Below are 19197 nucleotides of genomic sequence, written 5' to 3' on the forward strand. Positions count from 1 at the left end.
TAACATGATAAATAAACCCAAAGTCCAACAAAAGAAAGAAAAAAAAAGAAAAAAAAAGCTTTTGACATTGTGATGCTCTTTCAGTTTACATTCAAGGAGGCAGTTTACTTTTTTCCAAATGTGGATTTCCGGAATTGATTCTGAAAACTTAATGTTGTTTATTTAAAGAAATAAAAATGAATGTCCTATTATAGGATCACAAAAAAAAGCAAAAAAAAAAAAAAAAAAAAAAAAACCCAGGTGTTTTAGAAGTAAGAATTATTCATGCATTATTTTTGTGCTGATGGCAACTTAAGAACAAGTTTTAACCCCCTTTAAAAAGCTAATGAGGGACACCAACATAAACACAAAAGGCCTTTTAACATGGGGGAAAGGCTTAAAACATCGGCCATCACGTGTGATCTTCACAAGAAAAAACTGTAAACAGGAAAAGCAAGATTTTTAACACCGAGTGCAGTCATGCCACTGGAACTTCCTCAAAAAGAAGGAAACGCTCACTGTGAGAGGATTAGTGTTATCTGCCAAATCTGCAGAGTAAGAGCCATAGTAGTGGAGTGAGTTAGTACCAGTTATCCCACTGCAGCCCAAGTCAGACCAAGGCTGGTCCACTCACAGAAAATGGGGTCTGACTTAGTTCTACAGAGGTCCTCCTTCAGGTTCATCCTGGCTGTTGCCGTTCTTTTCACACAACACAACTGCTTCTTACATGTCTGAATGCGCCTTCGTTGGAACCCACCCTTTTCTTTGAGTTTAAAAAGAGAGTGTTTGTCTGAACTTGCAGTAAAAAAAAACAAAACAAACAAACAAACAAACAAACACACCCCCAAGACATCAGGAACATGACATTCAGAACAACATGTTGCTGGACAGTAAGAAGTAGTTTTGCAGACCTACTTAAAAGCTAGAACCTAATACAAAGCAGAAGATTCAAATAACAAGATGAACACCTGTAAGAAAATACAAAGGTTCTTAGAAAAATGTAAGTTATTAGTTTTGGCTTACCCAGGTCAGTCTTTTGCTCACTAGACGAGCTAATTTTCCGTGACATCTTAGCTGTAACAGAAACAAATACCTCTGTTTTACGGTGAAACAATAATGCCTAAAAGGATTGAGATTTTTTTTAAACTTCTTTGATTGTGAATTACAACAAACGATTCAATAAGTATGATTTTTACCATTTTGTGGCCTTGTTTTCAATGTGCACATCAGTGTGCAATCACTGAATAGAACACAATTTTGAGTACGATTTTTAAACATGGTGATACCAACTGTAAGACAACTGTTGAGGTCACAGTGCATACACCAATCAGCTACAACATTAAGAACTTTGGCAAGTGAATTGAGTAATACTGATTATTTTGTTAGAATGGCACCTATAAACAGGTGGGACTATTTAGCGCTAGGTTCAAACGAACCTGATGGGCTAAAAGGAGAAAAATGTAAAAAAGAAAAAAGAGCAGTGCATGGACCAAAGTCCTCTCACATGGATCATTATGTGATAAATGTTCCTGGAAGGTAGAGGTTACTTCCTGCCAAAAGTGGCCCGAGAAGGGACAACTGGGGAAGGGTCTAGCTCCAATTGCACTAGAAGGGCTAATGTAACAAATTTCTGAAAACTTCAGCACTGTTTGATAGTACAGTATCAAATAGTACTATCAAACAGTACTGTTTGATATAAATGGATTGTTTGCATAGTTTGAGGTTGGACAGCTGCAGAGATGTATGCTGATCCCTGTTAGAAGCTGAAAAAAACCTACAGTGAGCGCATGTGTATCATAACTGGAACACAGACCAATAGAGAAAGGTGTCTAAAGAACCATGTTTTTACATCATGGAAACGGGGCGTCTGCATTGTTTACATGTGTCAGAAATTACAGCAGGATGCATGACGGCAAGCCAGTGGAAGCAGTGGGACGGTCTGGGTAACGTTCTGCTTTGAGGTTGCTATGGCATTCATGAAGATGCTACTTTGACACATAACCAACCTAAGCATGGTTACAGTCCACATACAGCACTTCACTGTAATAGTAGTTGGCTCTTTTAAGAAGAACAATGCCGAATTGCACCCCCACCCCCAAAAAAATGATTTTTTCCAGGAATATGAAAAGTTGTTGATTTTGCCCTCCAAACTTCCCAGACCTCACTTGAAGTGAACATCTGTGGGAAGTGGTAGAAATAAAAGAAGTCAAATGCGTGCAAGCCCCATCGAGGTAAAGAGCTTAAAGGATCTGCTGCTAAGGTCGTCCTGCCTGATACCACAGGACACCTCTGGAGGTGTCGTAGAGCCCACGTCTCAAAGGGTCAAACAACGAGGCAGACCTACAGAGTATTATGGAGGTAGTTTTAATGTTATAGCTCACTGGTGTATATCTTGTAAATGACTACTTGTAATAAGACGCTAAACTCTTTTGGAAATAACATTACAATTCATCATAATAAAAGCTGATTTTAAGGTGGTGCTTTTGGTTGTTGCCAGTTTCTTTTCTGTACAAATTCCTAAAAGTTGTCTGTTGCAGTCAGTGACCACCCTGAGAGAAACCATGAGAATACAAATGAGGTAGAGAAGCATCACAGACAACCGATAGAGCCTGTAATGTCAAACAAAGCAAGAGGCAGTTGAGAAATAAGGTAATTACAATTCAGTGAACATAGTTATGCAAAGAGAGTAGGTGGAGAGAGAGGAGGAGGGGAAAAAAATAAAAAGAATCAGTGGACAGCCAAACAGTTAACACTGAACTGAAGCCCTGGAATCAAACACACAGAGCAAGTATCTACAGTCCAAGAGAAATCATTTTGATGTTAGTGCTGTAGAGACTGAGGCGAGAAGCAGATTTTCTATGCTTTTGTTTTAGTTTCAAAAAATAAAACAAGAAAAACAAAACACACACAAAAAATAATCCTCAAGTAAAATTTCATTTTTCCATACTATATTCTAAGTTGTGTAACAGCAGTCTACAGTATTTTGGTAAAAATCTGCATAGAAAATCTGCACCTGAAATTGAAGAGTCATCCTGTCATGCACTTGATCAACCTCCCTGATTCATTTTCTACAAAACCCCTACATTATGTGATTAGTGAAAACCGATTTCTTTAATGCAATTATTCCTTTAACTGGCACAGTATGCACAGGCTTGCGTAGGATTAAGGCACAGTGTGGTTAGAACGCCGTCATTCAGAGAGAAAGAGTGAGTAATCACAAAGAATACATCTGAAAGATACAGTACCAAAGTCATTGGCAACCGTCTTGGAAAAGCGCCTGCTTTTCAACTTCACTGGAAATAAGGTTCAAAAATACAAGTCAGAGAACTTTAGTCACCGTCTAAATATTAACTTTTAAAGGGTCATACACTTGAAAATACAATACCCTTCTCTATGAAATTCTGCTTTTTGTCATCATCTGAATTGCAGGGTGAGGTAGAGCCTACATGACAAATGGCAGCCGATATGAAAGACGAATTTCAAAAGAAAATGATACAGTCGGTAGTTCACGCCAAGACTTACCTGAAGTAGGTGATCTGCAGCGGTCCTCTGAGGCATTGGACCCATCGTTGGAATCACAAGTCGCTGCAGGAGCCACAGAAATTGTAATTAAGAGTCAGACAGGATTACGCTGCAGTTAATTCCTATTGCACATGTAGTAACAATAACAGCTCAAGTATTACAAAGGCAATCATACAACGAGGTAATCATTCAATTTAGCAAGTAAGCTCTGCTTCAGTTTACAAATCTACCACAAGTGAGCTCACTAAATGCATCAGTATTGGCTGTCTAGTAGTCAAATCATAGGTGTATACTTTAAAGATACTCTCTCTCTCAAGTCTGAAATTTGACTCCATCCTCACTGGAAATGTCAAAGAAAAGTCTGTACTGAGCTTTGGAGATTTGGGGTGCTATAATAAAACCAGAGAATGTATCTCTATGTGATAAAAGAAAAGGCTTAGAGGAGAACAATAACACTGTGGGTAGGGGAGAGAAAAAAAATCTGACACAACAGGACTTACTGAAGTGAGATGAGCGTAGTTTTTTCATAGACTCAGAATACAAGAAAGAAAGTCTGGACATGCAAGACGTCACAGTTGGAATGTCTTTACCAAATCACAGAGAGAGATCAACAGTAAAAACAGTGAGACAGAAAAATGCCTGAAAATCTAACTGCAAAACAGAAGAAAATGTGAAGTCTCAGCTGCTTGCTGCTGAATTTCTATTTGATTCACTGTTAAAACAGTATATGTTTCCAATAGTGTTCTTGCAATTTGCATAAATTAAAGACTGCTTTTAAAAGGCAACCAAACAAAATGCAGATAAGAGTCCTGCATCTAGCATCAAGCGACTGAGACTAAAAAGAATGAAGACAAACAGTGACTGACAGGATGATTAGGCAAAGAGAGAAAAACACAATAGAAGACATGACAGAAACAGCAAGGCTGAAACAAGTAAACAAGGTTTATGTATTGTTTTGTCAGTAAACAGAATCAAAAGGCAGTGCTATTACAGCAGAGCGGCTCTGCTCAGCTACAGCATCCATTCTAACATGCATGCTCCACTGTCTTTGCTCCTTCCAACTGAACAGATGGAGAATCCGCCAGCGATGCCCCCTGTTGAGGGAGAGGAGCTACTGCAGGGGGCGGTGCTCACAGTGCGAAGTCAGGGCAGCTGCCAAGTGTCAGCTCTGCCTCCCTAACCCACCTCCAACAGCCTCCAAAAGTGTTCAGCAAAAAATAAAGGAATACAAGGAGCGTAGCAAATTATTTACTGTATTTCAGTGAGATAAATGTTATCCAGGGTGACAAGTTCAGCAGAACACAGAGAGAAATCAACAGAAAGAGTGTTTAATTGGTTGAGTGCAGCTCACCTCCGGAAGGCTTTGCTTTACGTGGGGAGCGAGGCTGCCTCTGATAGGGGTCAGATGGGCTGTACAGCTCTGATGTGCCCATATTGAAAAGCAGGGTTTTCTGGAGGTAGTCCACCACAGCCAGACCATTACTGTTTCCAAACACCACACTGAAAGACAGAAAGGTCAAAGAATGCAGTGGAACTCCAAATTATGATTTAGGCAGGCTTTATTTACTTTTGCACTTGGTTGAAAATGCTTGGTTACAGTGTGCTTTGAGACAGGATATAATTACGATTTCTTTACCTACACAAATTGAGCACAAAAAAGGATACCGAGCTATGAAGACTAGTGAGAGCCCAAAGTGATGTGACCTCATGTCAAAAGCATCAGCTGTATTGAACATAAGAGACTTACAGGCCATAGGAAGAATTGATTGCCAGGCTGGTGATCTGCTGAGGTGGCTCCCCACTCACCCACACCAGCTGGATCACCAGTTCCACCTGGTTGCCCGGAGACTGCTTCAGTGGGGAGCTCCGCACCCTGCATCAAACACACAGCAGGATACGACAGCAGGCTGCAGTTTACACTGGAATAAATTATCATCTATGGGCAAGCTACACTCTGGATCATCATTTTTATTGCTATTATTATTATTATTACTTTAAAAGCATTTTATTAAGAGGATTCTTTTTTTCTTGTGTTTTTCATCTCTTCTGTGACAGCCTGCTTCACAAAAACAGAAGCCAAGGCAAAATTAAAGAAATTCCATACTGTAGACATGGTATATTGTCTCGGGGGCCATCAGAGGAGTTGCTCCCTGTTGATGGCTGAGTGGGAAGCTCACTCTCCTGAGGGCTGGAGGAAGCTCCCGGGGTTGGCAGGGTGGGGGTCTGCTCTCCTCCTGGGTCAGGAGAGTCCACTTCGCTAAACTCACACTGCATTCGCACCTCCAAGAGCTAAACAAGAAATAAAAAGACAAAAAAAAAAAAAAAAAAAAAAAAGGCTTGTTCTTGTAAATGTTTATCGACTATTATCCTATTATCTATCCATTCTGACCTTAGGAATAATTTACCCATTCACTCTGTCCATTTATTATGCCCCAAGCAATTTACCTGAACAACTTCAGTGGTAATTTCTTGTTTGCTGAACCTATAGACAATAACATGAGCAGATACTCCAGCCACGCACAGCATCCGGCTCTCGGGACACCAGGACAAGGTCTGGATGGCAAATGGGTCCTCATCTACTATATCTGTGTTTGGCTTCTCCTCCTTTCCACGAGCCCTCTCAAACACCTTGGCAGTCTTCAGCTTGTACAGCACTTGAAGCATTACTGTGGAAGGAAAATAAGGACATGATGATTCACTGCGATCAGTGCACTCTCGATAGCACAGGTTACAACAGGAATCGAGGTGGTGGTGATTAATATTGTTCTTTCAAGGAGCACTACGTTCAAAATCCAAGCAACTAGAATTAGAGATGGGAATTAGTTTGTGAACAAAGAAACCCAGAACATCAGTGACGTAGCAGCTCATCCGGCTCGAAATCCATCAGAATTCACAGGTTATTGTAATGTGTGAAGTACAGAAAGAAAGTGATAAGTTTTCTTGTCATTGGTGTGTTATATTGCACAAACTAATGAGAATTGCAAACAGTAATTTCTAGGACAAAATAATGTAGTTCAACACCAAATAGAAGTGTCTGGGTTCAGTAGCATTATAACTACAGGGTCAGTCGTAACTATGGCCATAAAAAGTCTTAAAATATGTGCACACTTCAGTATGTCGTAGTAACAGTAACCATATAACCAATGGGAACCATCAACCAATAGGACCACTTGATTTTTAAAGTTTTTAATTTAGTGCATGAATACATCTCCTTGGAAGGAAAATTAAAGATAAAGACATGCAAGGATGAACTTTTTGTAGTAAGTAATATACTGCTCTTAACAACAAAATACTCACGTGCAGAAGCATCCCAGAATTTGATTGACCCATCAGCATGTCTATTATAGCAGGGGATAGACAGAATAAAAACAAAACAATTAAACATTTATTACTGAACAAGACCTGTGCACATCTTAAAATAAGTAAGCACGACTCATTATATTATTACTTTATTCAATCAATACAGACCCTGTGATTATAATCTCAGGGTAACTCTGTGTGCCTTGGCCCCAGTTTCCCCCACTAATGGGCCATTCCTGTTAAAAACAAATAAACAAAAATGAAGCTTCTGTCTGCGGTGAAGTCAAATGCTCATGTAAAATTCACACAGACAACACAACTGAGTCATTTACCTTCTTACTGTAACCTTGCCTCTTTTGCCGACAGCCGACAGAGTAAAGTGCAGGAATAAGTTCAGCAGGACAGTCAGCAAAATACTCACAGCAGGTCACCGGTGACTCGTGGATAGTCAGAGGATAAGGGTTTTCAAATATGGGATACCTGTCACGATAATCAGTCACATGTTTACACTAAATATTATACAGCATTATGCTACATGTTCTGATCTGTATGTCAAACTTATAGCTGCGATAATAAATGTTAACAAAAGATGCTAGATTTTTGTAATGTATTCACCAAAGTTTGAAATTTTAATAAAGTTTATTACTCTGTATATTAATATAGCGTACTTTAGAGTGGGCAATGTGGCCATTTGGTGTAGAATCTAGATGCACAATGTAAAATATCCATGTTTTTTGATGCAATATAATTATTAATACAACCACAGCTAGAAAGTTGAATATTTACCCAATCTGTCCGAGGTCTATTACAACTAAATCTTTCTCAAGAAGGACCACCACAGCATAAGGCTCCTGAAAGTCTAGAAAACAAATCGGCAGAAAATTTACATGGATAATGGCATCGTTTCAGTTGGTAACTGCATATGCTGTTCTGACTAGTGTCACAGCTCACCATTTGGATATGGAGTTTCACACAGCGTTAGGAAATCCACAATCGGGTAGTCCATCTCCAGAACAGCAGTGCTCTTTCCGTGCATCACAGTAAGACAGGCTCTCCTCCCCACTGTATCGTAAGACAGACCTCCAGACAGCACCATGAATGGGTCCCTGGGTTTAACAAACACACATATTTTAATAGCTTCTTCAATAAAATTGAATTAGTTGTGGCAGATGAAAAATTACCAGGTGTAACTCAGCGGTAAATGGGTAAAGAGGGACACCAAATTTTACTGTGGTGCTTTCTCTGGGGACTTTTTGGCCCGATTTTGATAGAACCTGTGCTGGGAGGAGCCTACTTTTTAATCATTATTAAAACTATATTAATCCCCGTCCTCAAACGCCTGAGAAAAATGTATTAGATCACTTTCAATGAAATGTTGGCCATTTAGTTAATGGCTTTGACATAAGAGCATCTCTTCAGATGCTGCCAGCTGTGTCAAAAATCATTATATTTAACAAGTATCATGAGACTGTTGCCTTGTCTAATTACTTATTAGACAGGGCTTTTTCATCAGCATAAGGACGCTGTCAAGAAGACTAACCTGTTACATATTCAGAATAACAGGAAAGGACATTTTGAGTACAGGATATGGTTTCAAACTAGCGTCCGTTAAGACACAGGATGGGTGGGAACTACCATCACACTCACCCAGCCCTTGTTGTTTTGTATTCCACTTTCAGGATAGGCTTGCATGGTTCTGGCTTTTTTCCATCCTTAGGCTGCTTTCCTATTGGATTTCAAGATGCCAAAAAAACAAAACAAAACAAATCCCCGAAACAAAAACTCATTATATTTTACATTGCAGGAATACAGTACATATGGTGCATATGTGAACATATGGACATGTCGGCATCCATCTGTTACACATGTCAGGTCTCAAAGACTGGCGGGACTACACTTTATTTAAAGGCCTATATATAGTTTTTCCATTAATCATGCCTCTGTGAATATAAACAATACAAGTGTGTGTATACAACAGCTCCTACCATGTGGTGTGATGATCTGTGCGGGCTTGGCTGGGGTTCGTATATTCCACGTGGTCAAAGTGCCATCGGAGTGGCTGCAAACAAACTGTTTGCCCTCATGGTGCCAGGCGACTGAGTGGATTGCCTGAGAAACCACGGTAGCCGTTTAACAGAGTGTGATACATAATGTACAAGTAACATATGTTTGACAGTTCAGAATAGCAAAGTAACTCTACATCATTGGGGAAATCAGGGTTTGTCTTAACAAAGGTGATACTTGTCCACGGATAGTTTGGGTCCCTTCAAAAATTCATGAGTAACTAGCAAAATATATGATAATGTTATTTTGAGCTGTTTTCCATTCTCTTAAAATGAAAGAAACCTAAACGTCCATTTCATGTGTCATTATAAAACTTCATGTGTTAACTGATTTACAAAGAAACCCAACAAGACCAAACATGTTTCTCAGACAACAGTGAGGAACACCAGACAAACTAGTTTCCTCACAAGAACTGGAACAAAGGAAAACAATGCCTTACCTCATCATAATTGTAGCGGTAGTCAGCTTTTTTGCACTTCAAATCCCACAGCACTACTATCCCAGACTCAAATCCAATCAGAAGCTGAAATAACAAGAGAAGCAAAGCAAGTAAGGCTCAGCTGACTGCTGTTAAACTACATTCTGCACAAAACTGGTTCATAATGAATTCACTTTATGAATGTATGACAGTTATTTATTTTACATTCCCTAGTAGACTTTTATGACATTGCTTAAGATGGCATAAGATGCAATATTCTGACATTTACACACTGTAAGAAGCAACTAAGTTTTCACTTACTATGCAATCATGTAAACACTAGAGTAGCTTATAACTATTTTTTCAATAGTTAGGAATTTCCTTGTGAGAACAGGCTAAAAGATACGCATAAACCCTTTGAAATGGCCTGTAAGAGGCAAATAGAAGGGTCTGCATACGAGCGTAGGTGTTTTTGCATTTTTGGCTCTATATGATGTGAGAAAGGATATCCTTAATATGGTCACCTCAGACGAATATTGTCTGCTGTTCAAACTGTGTTTGCAGGGGGCAGGCCAATAGAAAGACAGCTGGCTTAAATTGAGGCTTGTTCAAGACAGTGAATGAAATGAGGGGGCGCACCAAGATGATCATTTTCACCTCTAAATAACGCAGAGCTACTCCAAAAGAACTTAACAGTGAGATTCCAGAAATAAAAATCCAATTCATATGCTTCATAGGTATGAGCTATAATACTCTGTGTATTTATTTCTTTTAACAAAAGTGCAATTTATTTGCAGTGTCCCGGAAAAGCACTACTCTAACAACAAACTTAAATTTCAGCAAATGCCCAACTGGTGATAGCAGTAACATGAATTCCTGTGCCAAATTGTCTACCAGCAACTAGTAGCAAATTATAATAGTCAACCCAAATGCTCCTAGTTGTTGTTGTCGCTGCCTTTTTTACAGTCACAGTGGTAGCCTACTCTGCGCCATCACTGCAGACTGTCCTATCTTTAGCTCTAGGAAAACAGTAACTGCTAGTTGAGGTAAAACATCATTACCTATGATCCAAAGCAGGAGTGTCCCCTGCAATCCATCTTTATCTAACTGATTATCTCCAGTTCACTTAATCACTTAAGTGGAACTTTAACTTTCTTGAATTAAAAGCAAGCCTATATTTCTTTTAAAAGACATGAACTTTTACATTATATAACTGAACAGTCTCTGAGATCCAACTAAAAATCATTTCCAGCTCTGCTTCTCCACATAACATCATCAGATGACGTACAATTGTTTATCTTCTCTATAGGCAATGTAATGTTCAGCTATCAGTTACCTTGCCCTCATCCATGGGGTTATCACTGATGTGCACAACAGGCCCTGGGTGTGTCTTGGTGGATCTGTCAGAGAAAGAAAGAAATGGGAGACAGTCCAAGTCAATTTAGGTATATTTGCCACTGATGAGTAAAATGTATCTGATAAATATAGTGATACAGTGGAGCTTTTAGAGGGCGGTAAGATAGAGGCAATTAGGAAAGACATCCAAAATGTAAGCCCCAATCTTTGGTCTTGCACAGAGAAAAAAAGGACAAGATAATAAGATGAAAATGTGCATCAGCGCACCAGAGGGGAGGAAAAAATAAATAAAAATAGCCATGACATATGAGAGAGACAAACAGCAAGGGAGAGGGAGAGTAGGGTCACATGAGGGTCTATGAGAGATTATAGTGTTTCAAGACAGGATCACCGTGGCAACAGAGCAAGGGGCATGGAGGAAGTGAAGGTCTGGCCTAAAGAAAGTGTTGCTGCCTCTGAGTGTGGTCTGGCTCCAGCGGCTAATGATCTCATTGCTGCTGCTGATGAGTCGATACAGTCAGTGATGTCGCAGTGAATAAAAGGAAGGGATGGAGCGGAATATGAACTCCAGCCGGTAATCACCACATTGTGATACACCCGCACCACAAACACCAGGCTTAATAACCAGTTCTCATGTTTGTGAACTGGATTTTATTGTAATAAAGATTATTTTAACCTAGACTGTTAACTGACGGAATCGTCGGTAAACATTACTTTAAATTAACTAGTTAAAACTGAGTTTCATTTCCAGCATAACACCAGATATGATCATTAGCGCCATACACAGCGTTTCTATCCACTGTAGGAGAGTCCACGAGTTTCCAAAGGCAACAAGCTATGAAGCAGAGCATGGAAAAGACGATTCTATCAGAGGTTCTACAAAGACATAACTGAATATTTCGCTTTAGATTTCACACCACATCGTTTCTTTTCATCTTCAAAATCAAGACAAGCTAAATCATTTCCCCATCTCCACTTCCTGCATCTGACACATTTATCTAAGAGGACGGCATACTTTGCTCTGACACTTTCAACTCCAGGATCTAAAAGAGCAATTTATCCGATTTCACCAGCAGCCTCATACACACGCACACCTTTATGCAACCAATTTTAGCTGCCAGTCACTTTCTAAAATAATCTTTTTTAGCTCGCTGGTGGGCACATGGAAAATAAAATTGCTTGGAAAAACTTCTACTGACTAAAGTTTTCATTTAGGAAAAAAATAGTAATTTCACTACCCCTTTTAAGCCCCAATCAAGGGCTCAGAATGGGCAAATTTTGTGGTAGACATGTAACCAGTCCTTTTAAGACATGTACTTCTTTCTGTTAATCTGAATGACCTGAGTTCATGTATCAATGTGTACTTTGATCACTTCACAGCGAGTCATGACGGCAATCTTACTAGATTGTACCAGTAACATTTTGGTATCACTTTGCAAACCACCCAATTCGGAATACATTCAGTTACTTTAAGAGTATCAACGGTATATTAACATTATATTAAAAAAAACAAAAACTTCTGGCACCTGCATTTAGTCTCACTTTGCTCAAACTAATCTCACAGCCTCAAAGCGACTTCTTTATGTTGTCCCGACTCAAAACAGTTTTATGACACTGCTTGCTAATGAGATTTGAGGTTAACAGTTCGTTTTTTTTCGTTTCAGCCATTTCTAGAAGTCTGTCTTCTGTGTTCCTAACATGCATGAAATGTCAGACAGCACAACAGCAGTAATTTCATCATTTGCTTGTAATGAATTGTCCCCAATACATTTTACTGAGGCGTGCATGAATGAGGTCCATGAAATGATCAAAGTACCTATATAACACACTATATGAACAAAAGTAATAATTCACTGCCTAATCTTTAATTTCAGGTGTATTCCTACTGCCACAGGTGTATTAAATCAAGCATCTATCCATACAGTCTGCCTTTACAAATATTTGTCAAATAATGGCTAATTCCAAAGAGCTCTCTGAATACCAATGTGGTACTATAATAAGATGCCGCTGTTGCAACAACTTTGTGAAATTACTTCCCTCCTGGATATTCCACAATCAACTGTAAGTGGTATTGCAAATTGGAAGTGTTTAGGAACCACAGTAACTCAGCCACGCAGAGGCAAACCACACAAAGTTACAGAACTGCGTTGCGTTGAGGCGCATAGAGTGTAAAATTGTCCAATGGATTGCCGAGTCAATATTCACAAAGCTCCAAACATCATCTTGAATTATCATCAGCACTAAACATGTGTGCTGGGATCTTCGTGGCATGGTTCTTCGTAGTGGAGCAGCTCCAGTAGGTATAATGTGCAGGTGGTCTGGTACTTTCATCTACACAGTGTAGGTGGCATTGAAAGACACAGACTTAATGTCTTTTACAGAACTGTTAAATGTTGCACAGTTATAATGGCTCAGTCTGTACTAATGGGAATGCTGGAGGGATGACCCAAACGACTGAATTCCTAAACTTTATCTAGCAAAATAACTTTGCTAGATATTGCAAGTATGAAGAGCGCGTCGACCTGCCAGTGCTGCCCTGTTTGACCAGAAATTATTTTTATTATCACTTGTTAAATTATGTATCAAGTAAATAATCCACCATTTAGCAAAGCTGTTTAAAAATGATCACTTTAAATTCCTGTGTGCTGGGAAAACCTGTATTCGATACACGAAAATGCTATCATAACCAGAAAAGATACTGATAGTGATTTTATCCACCTCGATCATACACCTGCATGTGACATTAAATGGGAACCCCTCAGAAGATGTAAAATTCCTTGCAAACTTTACAGTGGGTGTTTACACGAGGGAGTGGGTGACACAGGATGGGTCACTGGGGTTATGAAGTGGGCACTTCCTATCAGAGATGTTTGCTGCCAGATTTAACAGAACACCTCCAGAAGTCTCAACTGCAAGTCCTGGCATGGCACAATCACCACCTCCATACCGCCCTCATACCGATCAGAGCTACAGTATTCTCAGCTTACAGGACTAACTGTTTCTGCAAGTGCCGGCAACCGCATTCCTTTGCAATTTTGAGTTTCCTGGTCGAGTGTCAGCTGCACAAAGAAGATATGCAAATAGTGAGTGAGTAATGGGAGGAGGGGTGTAGTTGTGAAATACAGACTCACAGTTCGATGGCTTTGTTCCACATAATAACGTAGCCTGAGAGAGTGAAGGACTCCACGTTGACAATGTGGATGTTTCCTCTTTCTGTGCCGATGTACAGCCATTTGCTCTGGAAGGGCAGGTGGCAGTATGTGATTCTGGAAGAGATCAAGATCCATCACAACCAGGCTTTTTATTATCTCATGACTCAGTTGGCATCAGACGGTTACCCTTGTCCCTAATCACGCTGGTCCAACTGGAAGAAGAAGCAAGTGAGTAAGATTTAATTACAAAGGCCTTGCACTGTGTCACACTAATGAAGCCAGACTATATATAGATCAGTTGGGGGGAACAGCAGAGTAAATACTGTTGCCTATTCTCAACTGGGTGAAAGAAGAATCCAGTCATACACAACATTTACTATCTGAAATAGAATGAACCTGCAAAAATGTTTTGTCTTTTGCTATTAGTCTGTACCTTAATTGTGATTTTTTTTTCCCAGAGGAAATCTGGAGTCATTTTTAAATGAACTTGGAAATACTGACTTAACAAAAAGTGTGGAGTTTCTTTTAACAGACCTGATGGTTTAAACCATCAAGATGCTGCAAAATATCTGTAGCAACTGTTAAATGAAAGGAAAAGTAGCACACAGTCAAAATATACTGCCATTTAAGTCAGTTTACTGCTCATTTTTGTCTTGCCATTTCAGTGCAAATATGTCCCACTGGATTATAGAATACAATAACTTTATTATCAACATCAATGGAAAATTGTCTTCGGTTCACTAAGCAATAAACAAAATGAATCAAATCCCTTCACATCAACCCACATTCATACATACACGCATATAAAACTTCAACATAACAACAATAAAAACACATCACAGCATCTCATTATTCAGTATACCGATTGGCTCTTGGCACAAATGATCCCTTATATACTGCGGTGAACACCGGGTCAGCAGCAGATAGCCGCTCCCCTGGGTGGGATCATCTTATGTTTCTGGTGTTCCTATAGCATTATTATAATGTCCTTCTGGCCAACATAAAATTTCTGCTACATTTGAAAGAGGGTCTGAACAGAGAGAGGGAAAGAAAATCTGCAGGCCAAAAATCCAAATAATGAGCTGAGAAAAATTGCAAAGCTGGGTGATAAAAATCTGTGGGTGCCACATTCCTTCTAAAATGTAGTAATTTGATGCATTGTTAATACTGAACCATTAGTCACAGATTTTCCTTATTGGCTAAAAACAGCTGGTGCAGCCCCACAGCATGTGGCCAGCTGTGAAGGCAAATTTTGTTCACATCAGATGCAGTGTTGCAGCAAATGCAGCAGCAGACAAACAAACACATTACTGTACCTCTCCCTGTTAAACTTGAGTGAATGCAGGATAGCAGGGATTTTTTGCCTCAGGTTCCACAGGTGGATGCTGTCATCAGCTAAGGCACTCACCAGCGCCCCCTGTGGTGACGGTGATAAACAGAGCAGTTATTTGCGTTGAGAAAACATCATGTGGCTTGGCATTGACACTTTATATGGCTGTATCACAAGCATGTGATATAAAGCTCGTAGACTCTACAGTATAAAGTGTGCTGAAGTAAAATTAGCTCAAAGAGACAATATTCAAGTAAAGTCAACTGAATTGAACTGAAATGAATACAGGTTACACCACTAGCATTACTTTTAATCGATGTATAAAAGCACATTCATCAATAGATTCATGGCTGGGTGTGTGAGGAGAGGAGTGAACAGGCTGGGAGCGAAGAGGTGGTGAGGAGGAGGAGAGAGAAAATCAAACAAGGACACAAGGAACAGGTAATGACAACAAACCTCGTTGATCAGGAACTGGAGCTGGATGACAGCAGCGTTGCTCTCGTGCTGACAGTAGCACTCCACCCCTGCACGGCCAAAGCTAAAAAAGTTTGCTCAGTCAAAGAAAACTGGAAAGGTGCCAGGAAGGTTCATGCAGAAATCGAGGAAAACCTATTTTAAAAATGCTGCAACTTTTCTAATATAATTTCATACAAAAAGATGAAAGTGACAATTGCTATTTCCAGCCTTCTGTGATTTTTTCTAATCAAAGGTTCTTAAGTTCTTTGTTTGTTTTTTCTGAACTAAATGGAAGTTGACATTTTCCGCTTGCATTCCTAAAAAGGCACAGGCAAAAGCATGTAACACACTAAACTGATGAGTTATAAATAAAATCAGTGGGCCCTGTCTCCCTCATATATTCACATGCGTCAGCCAGTGTGACGGCAGCATGATTAACTTCACACTCACCTCTCTCTATTGGACTGTTAAGTTTAACTTAGAGATTCTCTGCCTGCTTAATTTGTCCATTCAGAAGCAATCAGGCTGCTCGTTCAGCTAATAAAAGACACGGGGCATCACAAATTATGAACAGTGCAAAAGTCAGACGCATTGCCACGTAAGCATTGGGGCTGTAACGCCTCAGATAAAAACCTCCAAAATACTTTCACAAGCAGCTGAATAATCACAAGAGAAATTGGGGGAAATCCTTTCAACTAGCCTCTAATCACTCTCAGAGACATATGTGCACTGAGTTGTGCATGCAAGCACAAAAGGAGGAGGAAACCACAAGAGCATTAATCATACAGCCAGTCTATGAACAGACAGACAGACCACAGAGACAAAAAAAAAGGTGCAGTGTTTCTCATACTATTAATGTTAGCATGCAAAAGAAATGCTCCAAAGACTGGCAGCTATGTCGACTAAAACCATTTTAAGGCTCAAATAGTATGATTCTGTACAGGATTAAACAAGCAAGCAGTGATCAAACAATCCCTCAGTTCCTTAAACAAACTAAGGTGGGGTTCAGGACACCGTTTCAGGATGGGCTCAACAGTGGACATCAGGTCGTTATATGACAGTGGTAAACTCAGACTATTAGAGTCAAGACTTTTTTAGCTGGCGCCAGTCGAAGGCTGTGGGCAACTGACCTCACATTCACCCACGACCTTTGTGTCCAGTTTTAGCTCCTGGCATTGCAGGTTGTGTACAACATTTGTCAAAATTATTAATGGTTATCATGTTTCCATAGGTCCACAATGAACGAGGAGGAGGAGGAAGAGTCATTAAGTCCATTGCATACCCTCTGGTGATGCATAAATAAGAGCATAAGAGCAGAGAGGTAGCTGAAAAACCAAGAATGGTAATATTTAACAGTGTTTTCATCATATTTCTGTAATCCAGTGGGGGTCATTTAAGCAACCAGGCAACAGTGAACACGAAGTATGTGTTGTTTTCCAGTGATTATCAACTTTTCGCTGTAAGTATTGTAAAACTGATTCAGCTGCAATATAGGTTAATAGTACTGCTGAGCAAAGCTACTTTCTAGGCTAGCAGGAAATTACTAACACGAACCTCACAACAAGATGTTATCACTGCGGGGAGCGAGTGCATTCTTTTCTAACTTCCTGCCACACTACATGATCAAAAGCTTAGGGGCCACAGGTATAATCTACATAGTAATAGACCATCTATACAACAATACATGTTTCTCTTTATTTCTTAATTTCATTGGCAGTGTGGACACAGGAAGATGGGTCACACCACAAAACAAAAAAAGCTCAAAATGCTAGTTCCTGTCTCACACTGTTGGTCATATGGTAACTTTCATATGATTTGCTTTTCTCTTAAATTAAGTAACTTCCTAAGTTGAGTAATCAGTTAGTTGATTGCAAGGTTCCAGTTTTTGAGAGGTGAAGAGTTCCTGCTGCTTCTTGTCCTGAATTAATTAACGTTTTGGACTGCAAGACAACACAGCGATGAACTGACTGGATATTAGCTTTGTCTGATTAAATAAAATGCTTTATCCGTTATTAAATAGCATTATATTTTGTAATTAAGATTTCGACTTCCTTGGCACAAAAGTGGGGAAATCAATCACACAAACAACACAAATATACAGAAAATATTGGTAATATTGGAAGTCTCTATTTGTGCGTCCTACTGAATAGATCAACTCTCTGAGCAACTGTATTGACCTGCACTTTAAGATTTCCAGTCATACTATTAAATCAAATACATTTTGAGAATTTAGAAAACCATTATCTGGTAATCAATCATGAAATCAATAGCAGCGCCGTAAGCACATCACAGGATAGCACAAGTCACGAGTGGGAAATTCATCTTCCCAAGAGACCACATGAGAAACTGGGAATGGTGTGGAGCTGAACGCAATTCTGCTCAATATTAATTTTATCTCTTTATAAGCTGCTGCTAGTAAGAGTAGATGTTCCAATGAGGCCCAAATTGTGGCCCCTTGGGAAAGTTAAAGGCCCACTCTTGACCTAAACTGACCCCTCACTGGGCCTACAAAAGAGAAATAGTTTTGAATACATACAGTGGGGCAAAAAAGTATTTAGTCAGCCACCGATTGTGCAAGTTCCCCCACCTAAAATGATGACAGAGGTCAGTAATTTGCACCAGAGGTACACTTCAACTGTGAGAGACAGAATGTGAAAAAAAAAATCCATGAATCCACATGGTAGGATTTGTAAAGAATTTATTCGTAAATCAGGGTGGAAAATAAGTATTTGGTCAATAAGAAAAATACAACTCAATACTTTGTAACATAACCTTTGTTGGCAATAACAGAGGTCAAACGTTTACTATAGGTCTTTACCAGGTTTGCACACACAGTAGCTGGTATTTTGACCCATTCCTCCATGCAGATCTTCTCGAGAGCAGTGATGTTTTGGGGCTGTCGCCGAGCAACACGGACTTTCAACTCCCGCCACAGATTTTCTATGGGGTTGAGGTCTGGAGACTGGCTAGGCCACTCCAGGACTTTCAAATGCTTCTTACGGAGCCACTCCTTTGTTGCCCGGGCGGTGTGTTTTGGATCATTGTCATGTTGGAAGACCCAGCCTCGTTTCATCTTCAAAGTTCTCACTGATGGAAGGAGGTTTTGGCTCAAAATCTCACGATACATGGCCCCATTCATTCTGTCCTTAACACGGATCAGTCGTCCTGTCCCCTTGGCAGAAAAACAGCCCCATAGCATGATGTTTCCACCCCCATGCTTCACAGTAGGTATGGTGTTCTTGGGATGCAACTCAGTATTCTTCTTCCTCCAAACACGACGAGTTGAGTTTATACCAAAAAGTTCTACTTTGGTTTCATCTGACCACATGACATTCTCCCAATCCTCTGCTGTATCATCCATGTGCTCTCTGGCAAACTTCAGACGGGCCTGGACATGCACTGGCTTCAGCAGCGGAACACGTCCGGCACTGCGGGATTTGATTCCCTGCCGTTGTAGTGTGTTACTGATGGTGACCTTTGTTACTTTGGTCCCAGCTCTCTGCAGGTCATTCACCAGGTCCCCCCGTGTGGTTCTGGGATCTTTGCTCACCGTTCTCATGATCATTTTGACCCCACGGGATGAGATCTTGCGTGGAGCCCCAGATCGAGGGAGATTATCA

At 40.0% G+C, this 19197-nt stretch overlaps 1 protein-coding gene across 8 annotated transcripts in view; it reads right to left on the reverse strand.

Moving 5' to 3' along the window:
- Window positions 1-19197, reverse strand: part of stxbp5b (syntaxin binding protein 5b (tomosyn)) — a 30114-nt gene that overhangs the window by 6322 nt on the left and 4595 nt on the right. The window contains exons 3-24 of one of the 8 annotated variants that reach the window (XM_085257005.1): window positions 15578-15659; window positions 15108-15208; window positions 13771-13905; window positions 10620-10683; window positions 9305-9388; window positions 8787-8910; window positions 8449-8527; window positions 7753-7907; window positions 7588-7660; window positions 7134-7281; window positions 6970-7037; window positions 6799-6839; window positions 5947-6167; window positions 5606-5790; window positions 5249-5374; window positions 4853-5001; window positions 4002-4085; window positions 3502-3564; window positions 3365-3421; window positions 3225-3272; window positions 1003-1053; window positions 614-742 (exon numbers count right to left, since the gene is read on the reverse strand). In XM_085257005.1, coding sequence (XP_085113131.1) covers window positions 614-742; window positions 1003-1053; window positions 3225-3272; window positions 3365-3421; window positions 3502-3564; window positions 4002-4085; window positions 4853-5001; window positions 5249-5374; window positions 5606-5790; window positions 5947-6167; window positions 6799-6839; window positions 6970-7037; window positions 7134-7281; window positions 7588-7660; window positions 7753-7907; window positions 8449-8527; window positions 8787-8910; window positions 9305-9388; window positions 10620-10683; window positions 13771-13905; window positions 15108-15208; window positions 15578-15659 — 2267 coding nt within the window. The remainder of the gene's footprint in view (window positions 1-613; window positions 743-1002; window positions 1054-3224; window positions 3273-3364; window positions 3422-3501; window positions 3565-4001; window positions 4086-4852; window positions 5002-5248; window positions 5375-5605; window positions 5791-5946; window positions 6168-6798; window positions 6840-6969; window positions 7038-7133; window positions 7282-7587; window positions 7661-7752; window positions 7908-8448; window positions 8528-8786; window positions 8911-9304; window positions 9389-10619; window positions 10684-13770; window positions 13906-15107; window positions 15209-15577; window positions 15660-19197) is intronic. The other 7 variants (XM_085257006.1, XM_085257008.1, XM_085257007.1 and 4 more) reach the window with 7 other exon arrangements.

This window comes from Mchenga conophoros, linkage group LG19 (genome assembly GCF_057382185.1).
Source record: "Mchenga conophoros isolate Kocher_MC1m ecotype Shallow Benthic linkage group LG19, M_conophoros_male_GT1.1, whole genome shotgun sequence".
In the NCBI taxonomy this organism is placed as follows: Eukaryota; Metazoa; Chordata; class Actinopteri; order Cichliformes; family Cichlidae; genus Mchenga; species Mchenga conophoros.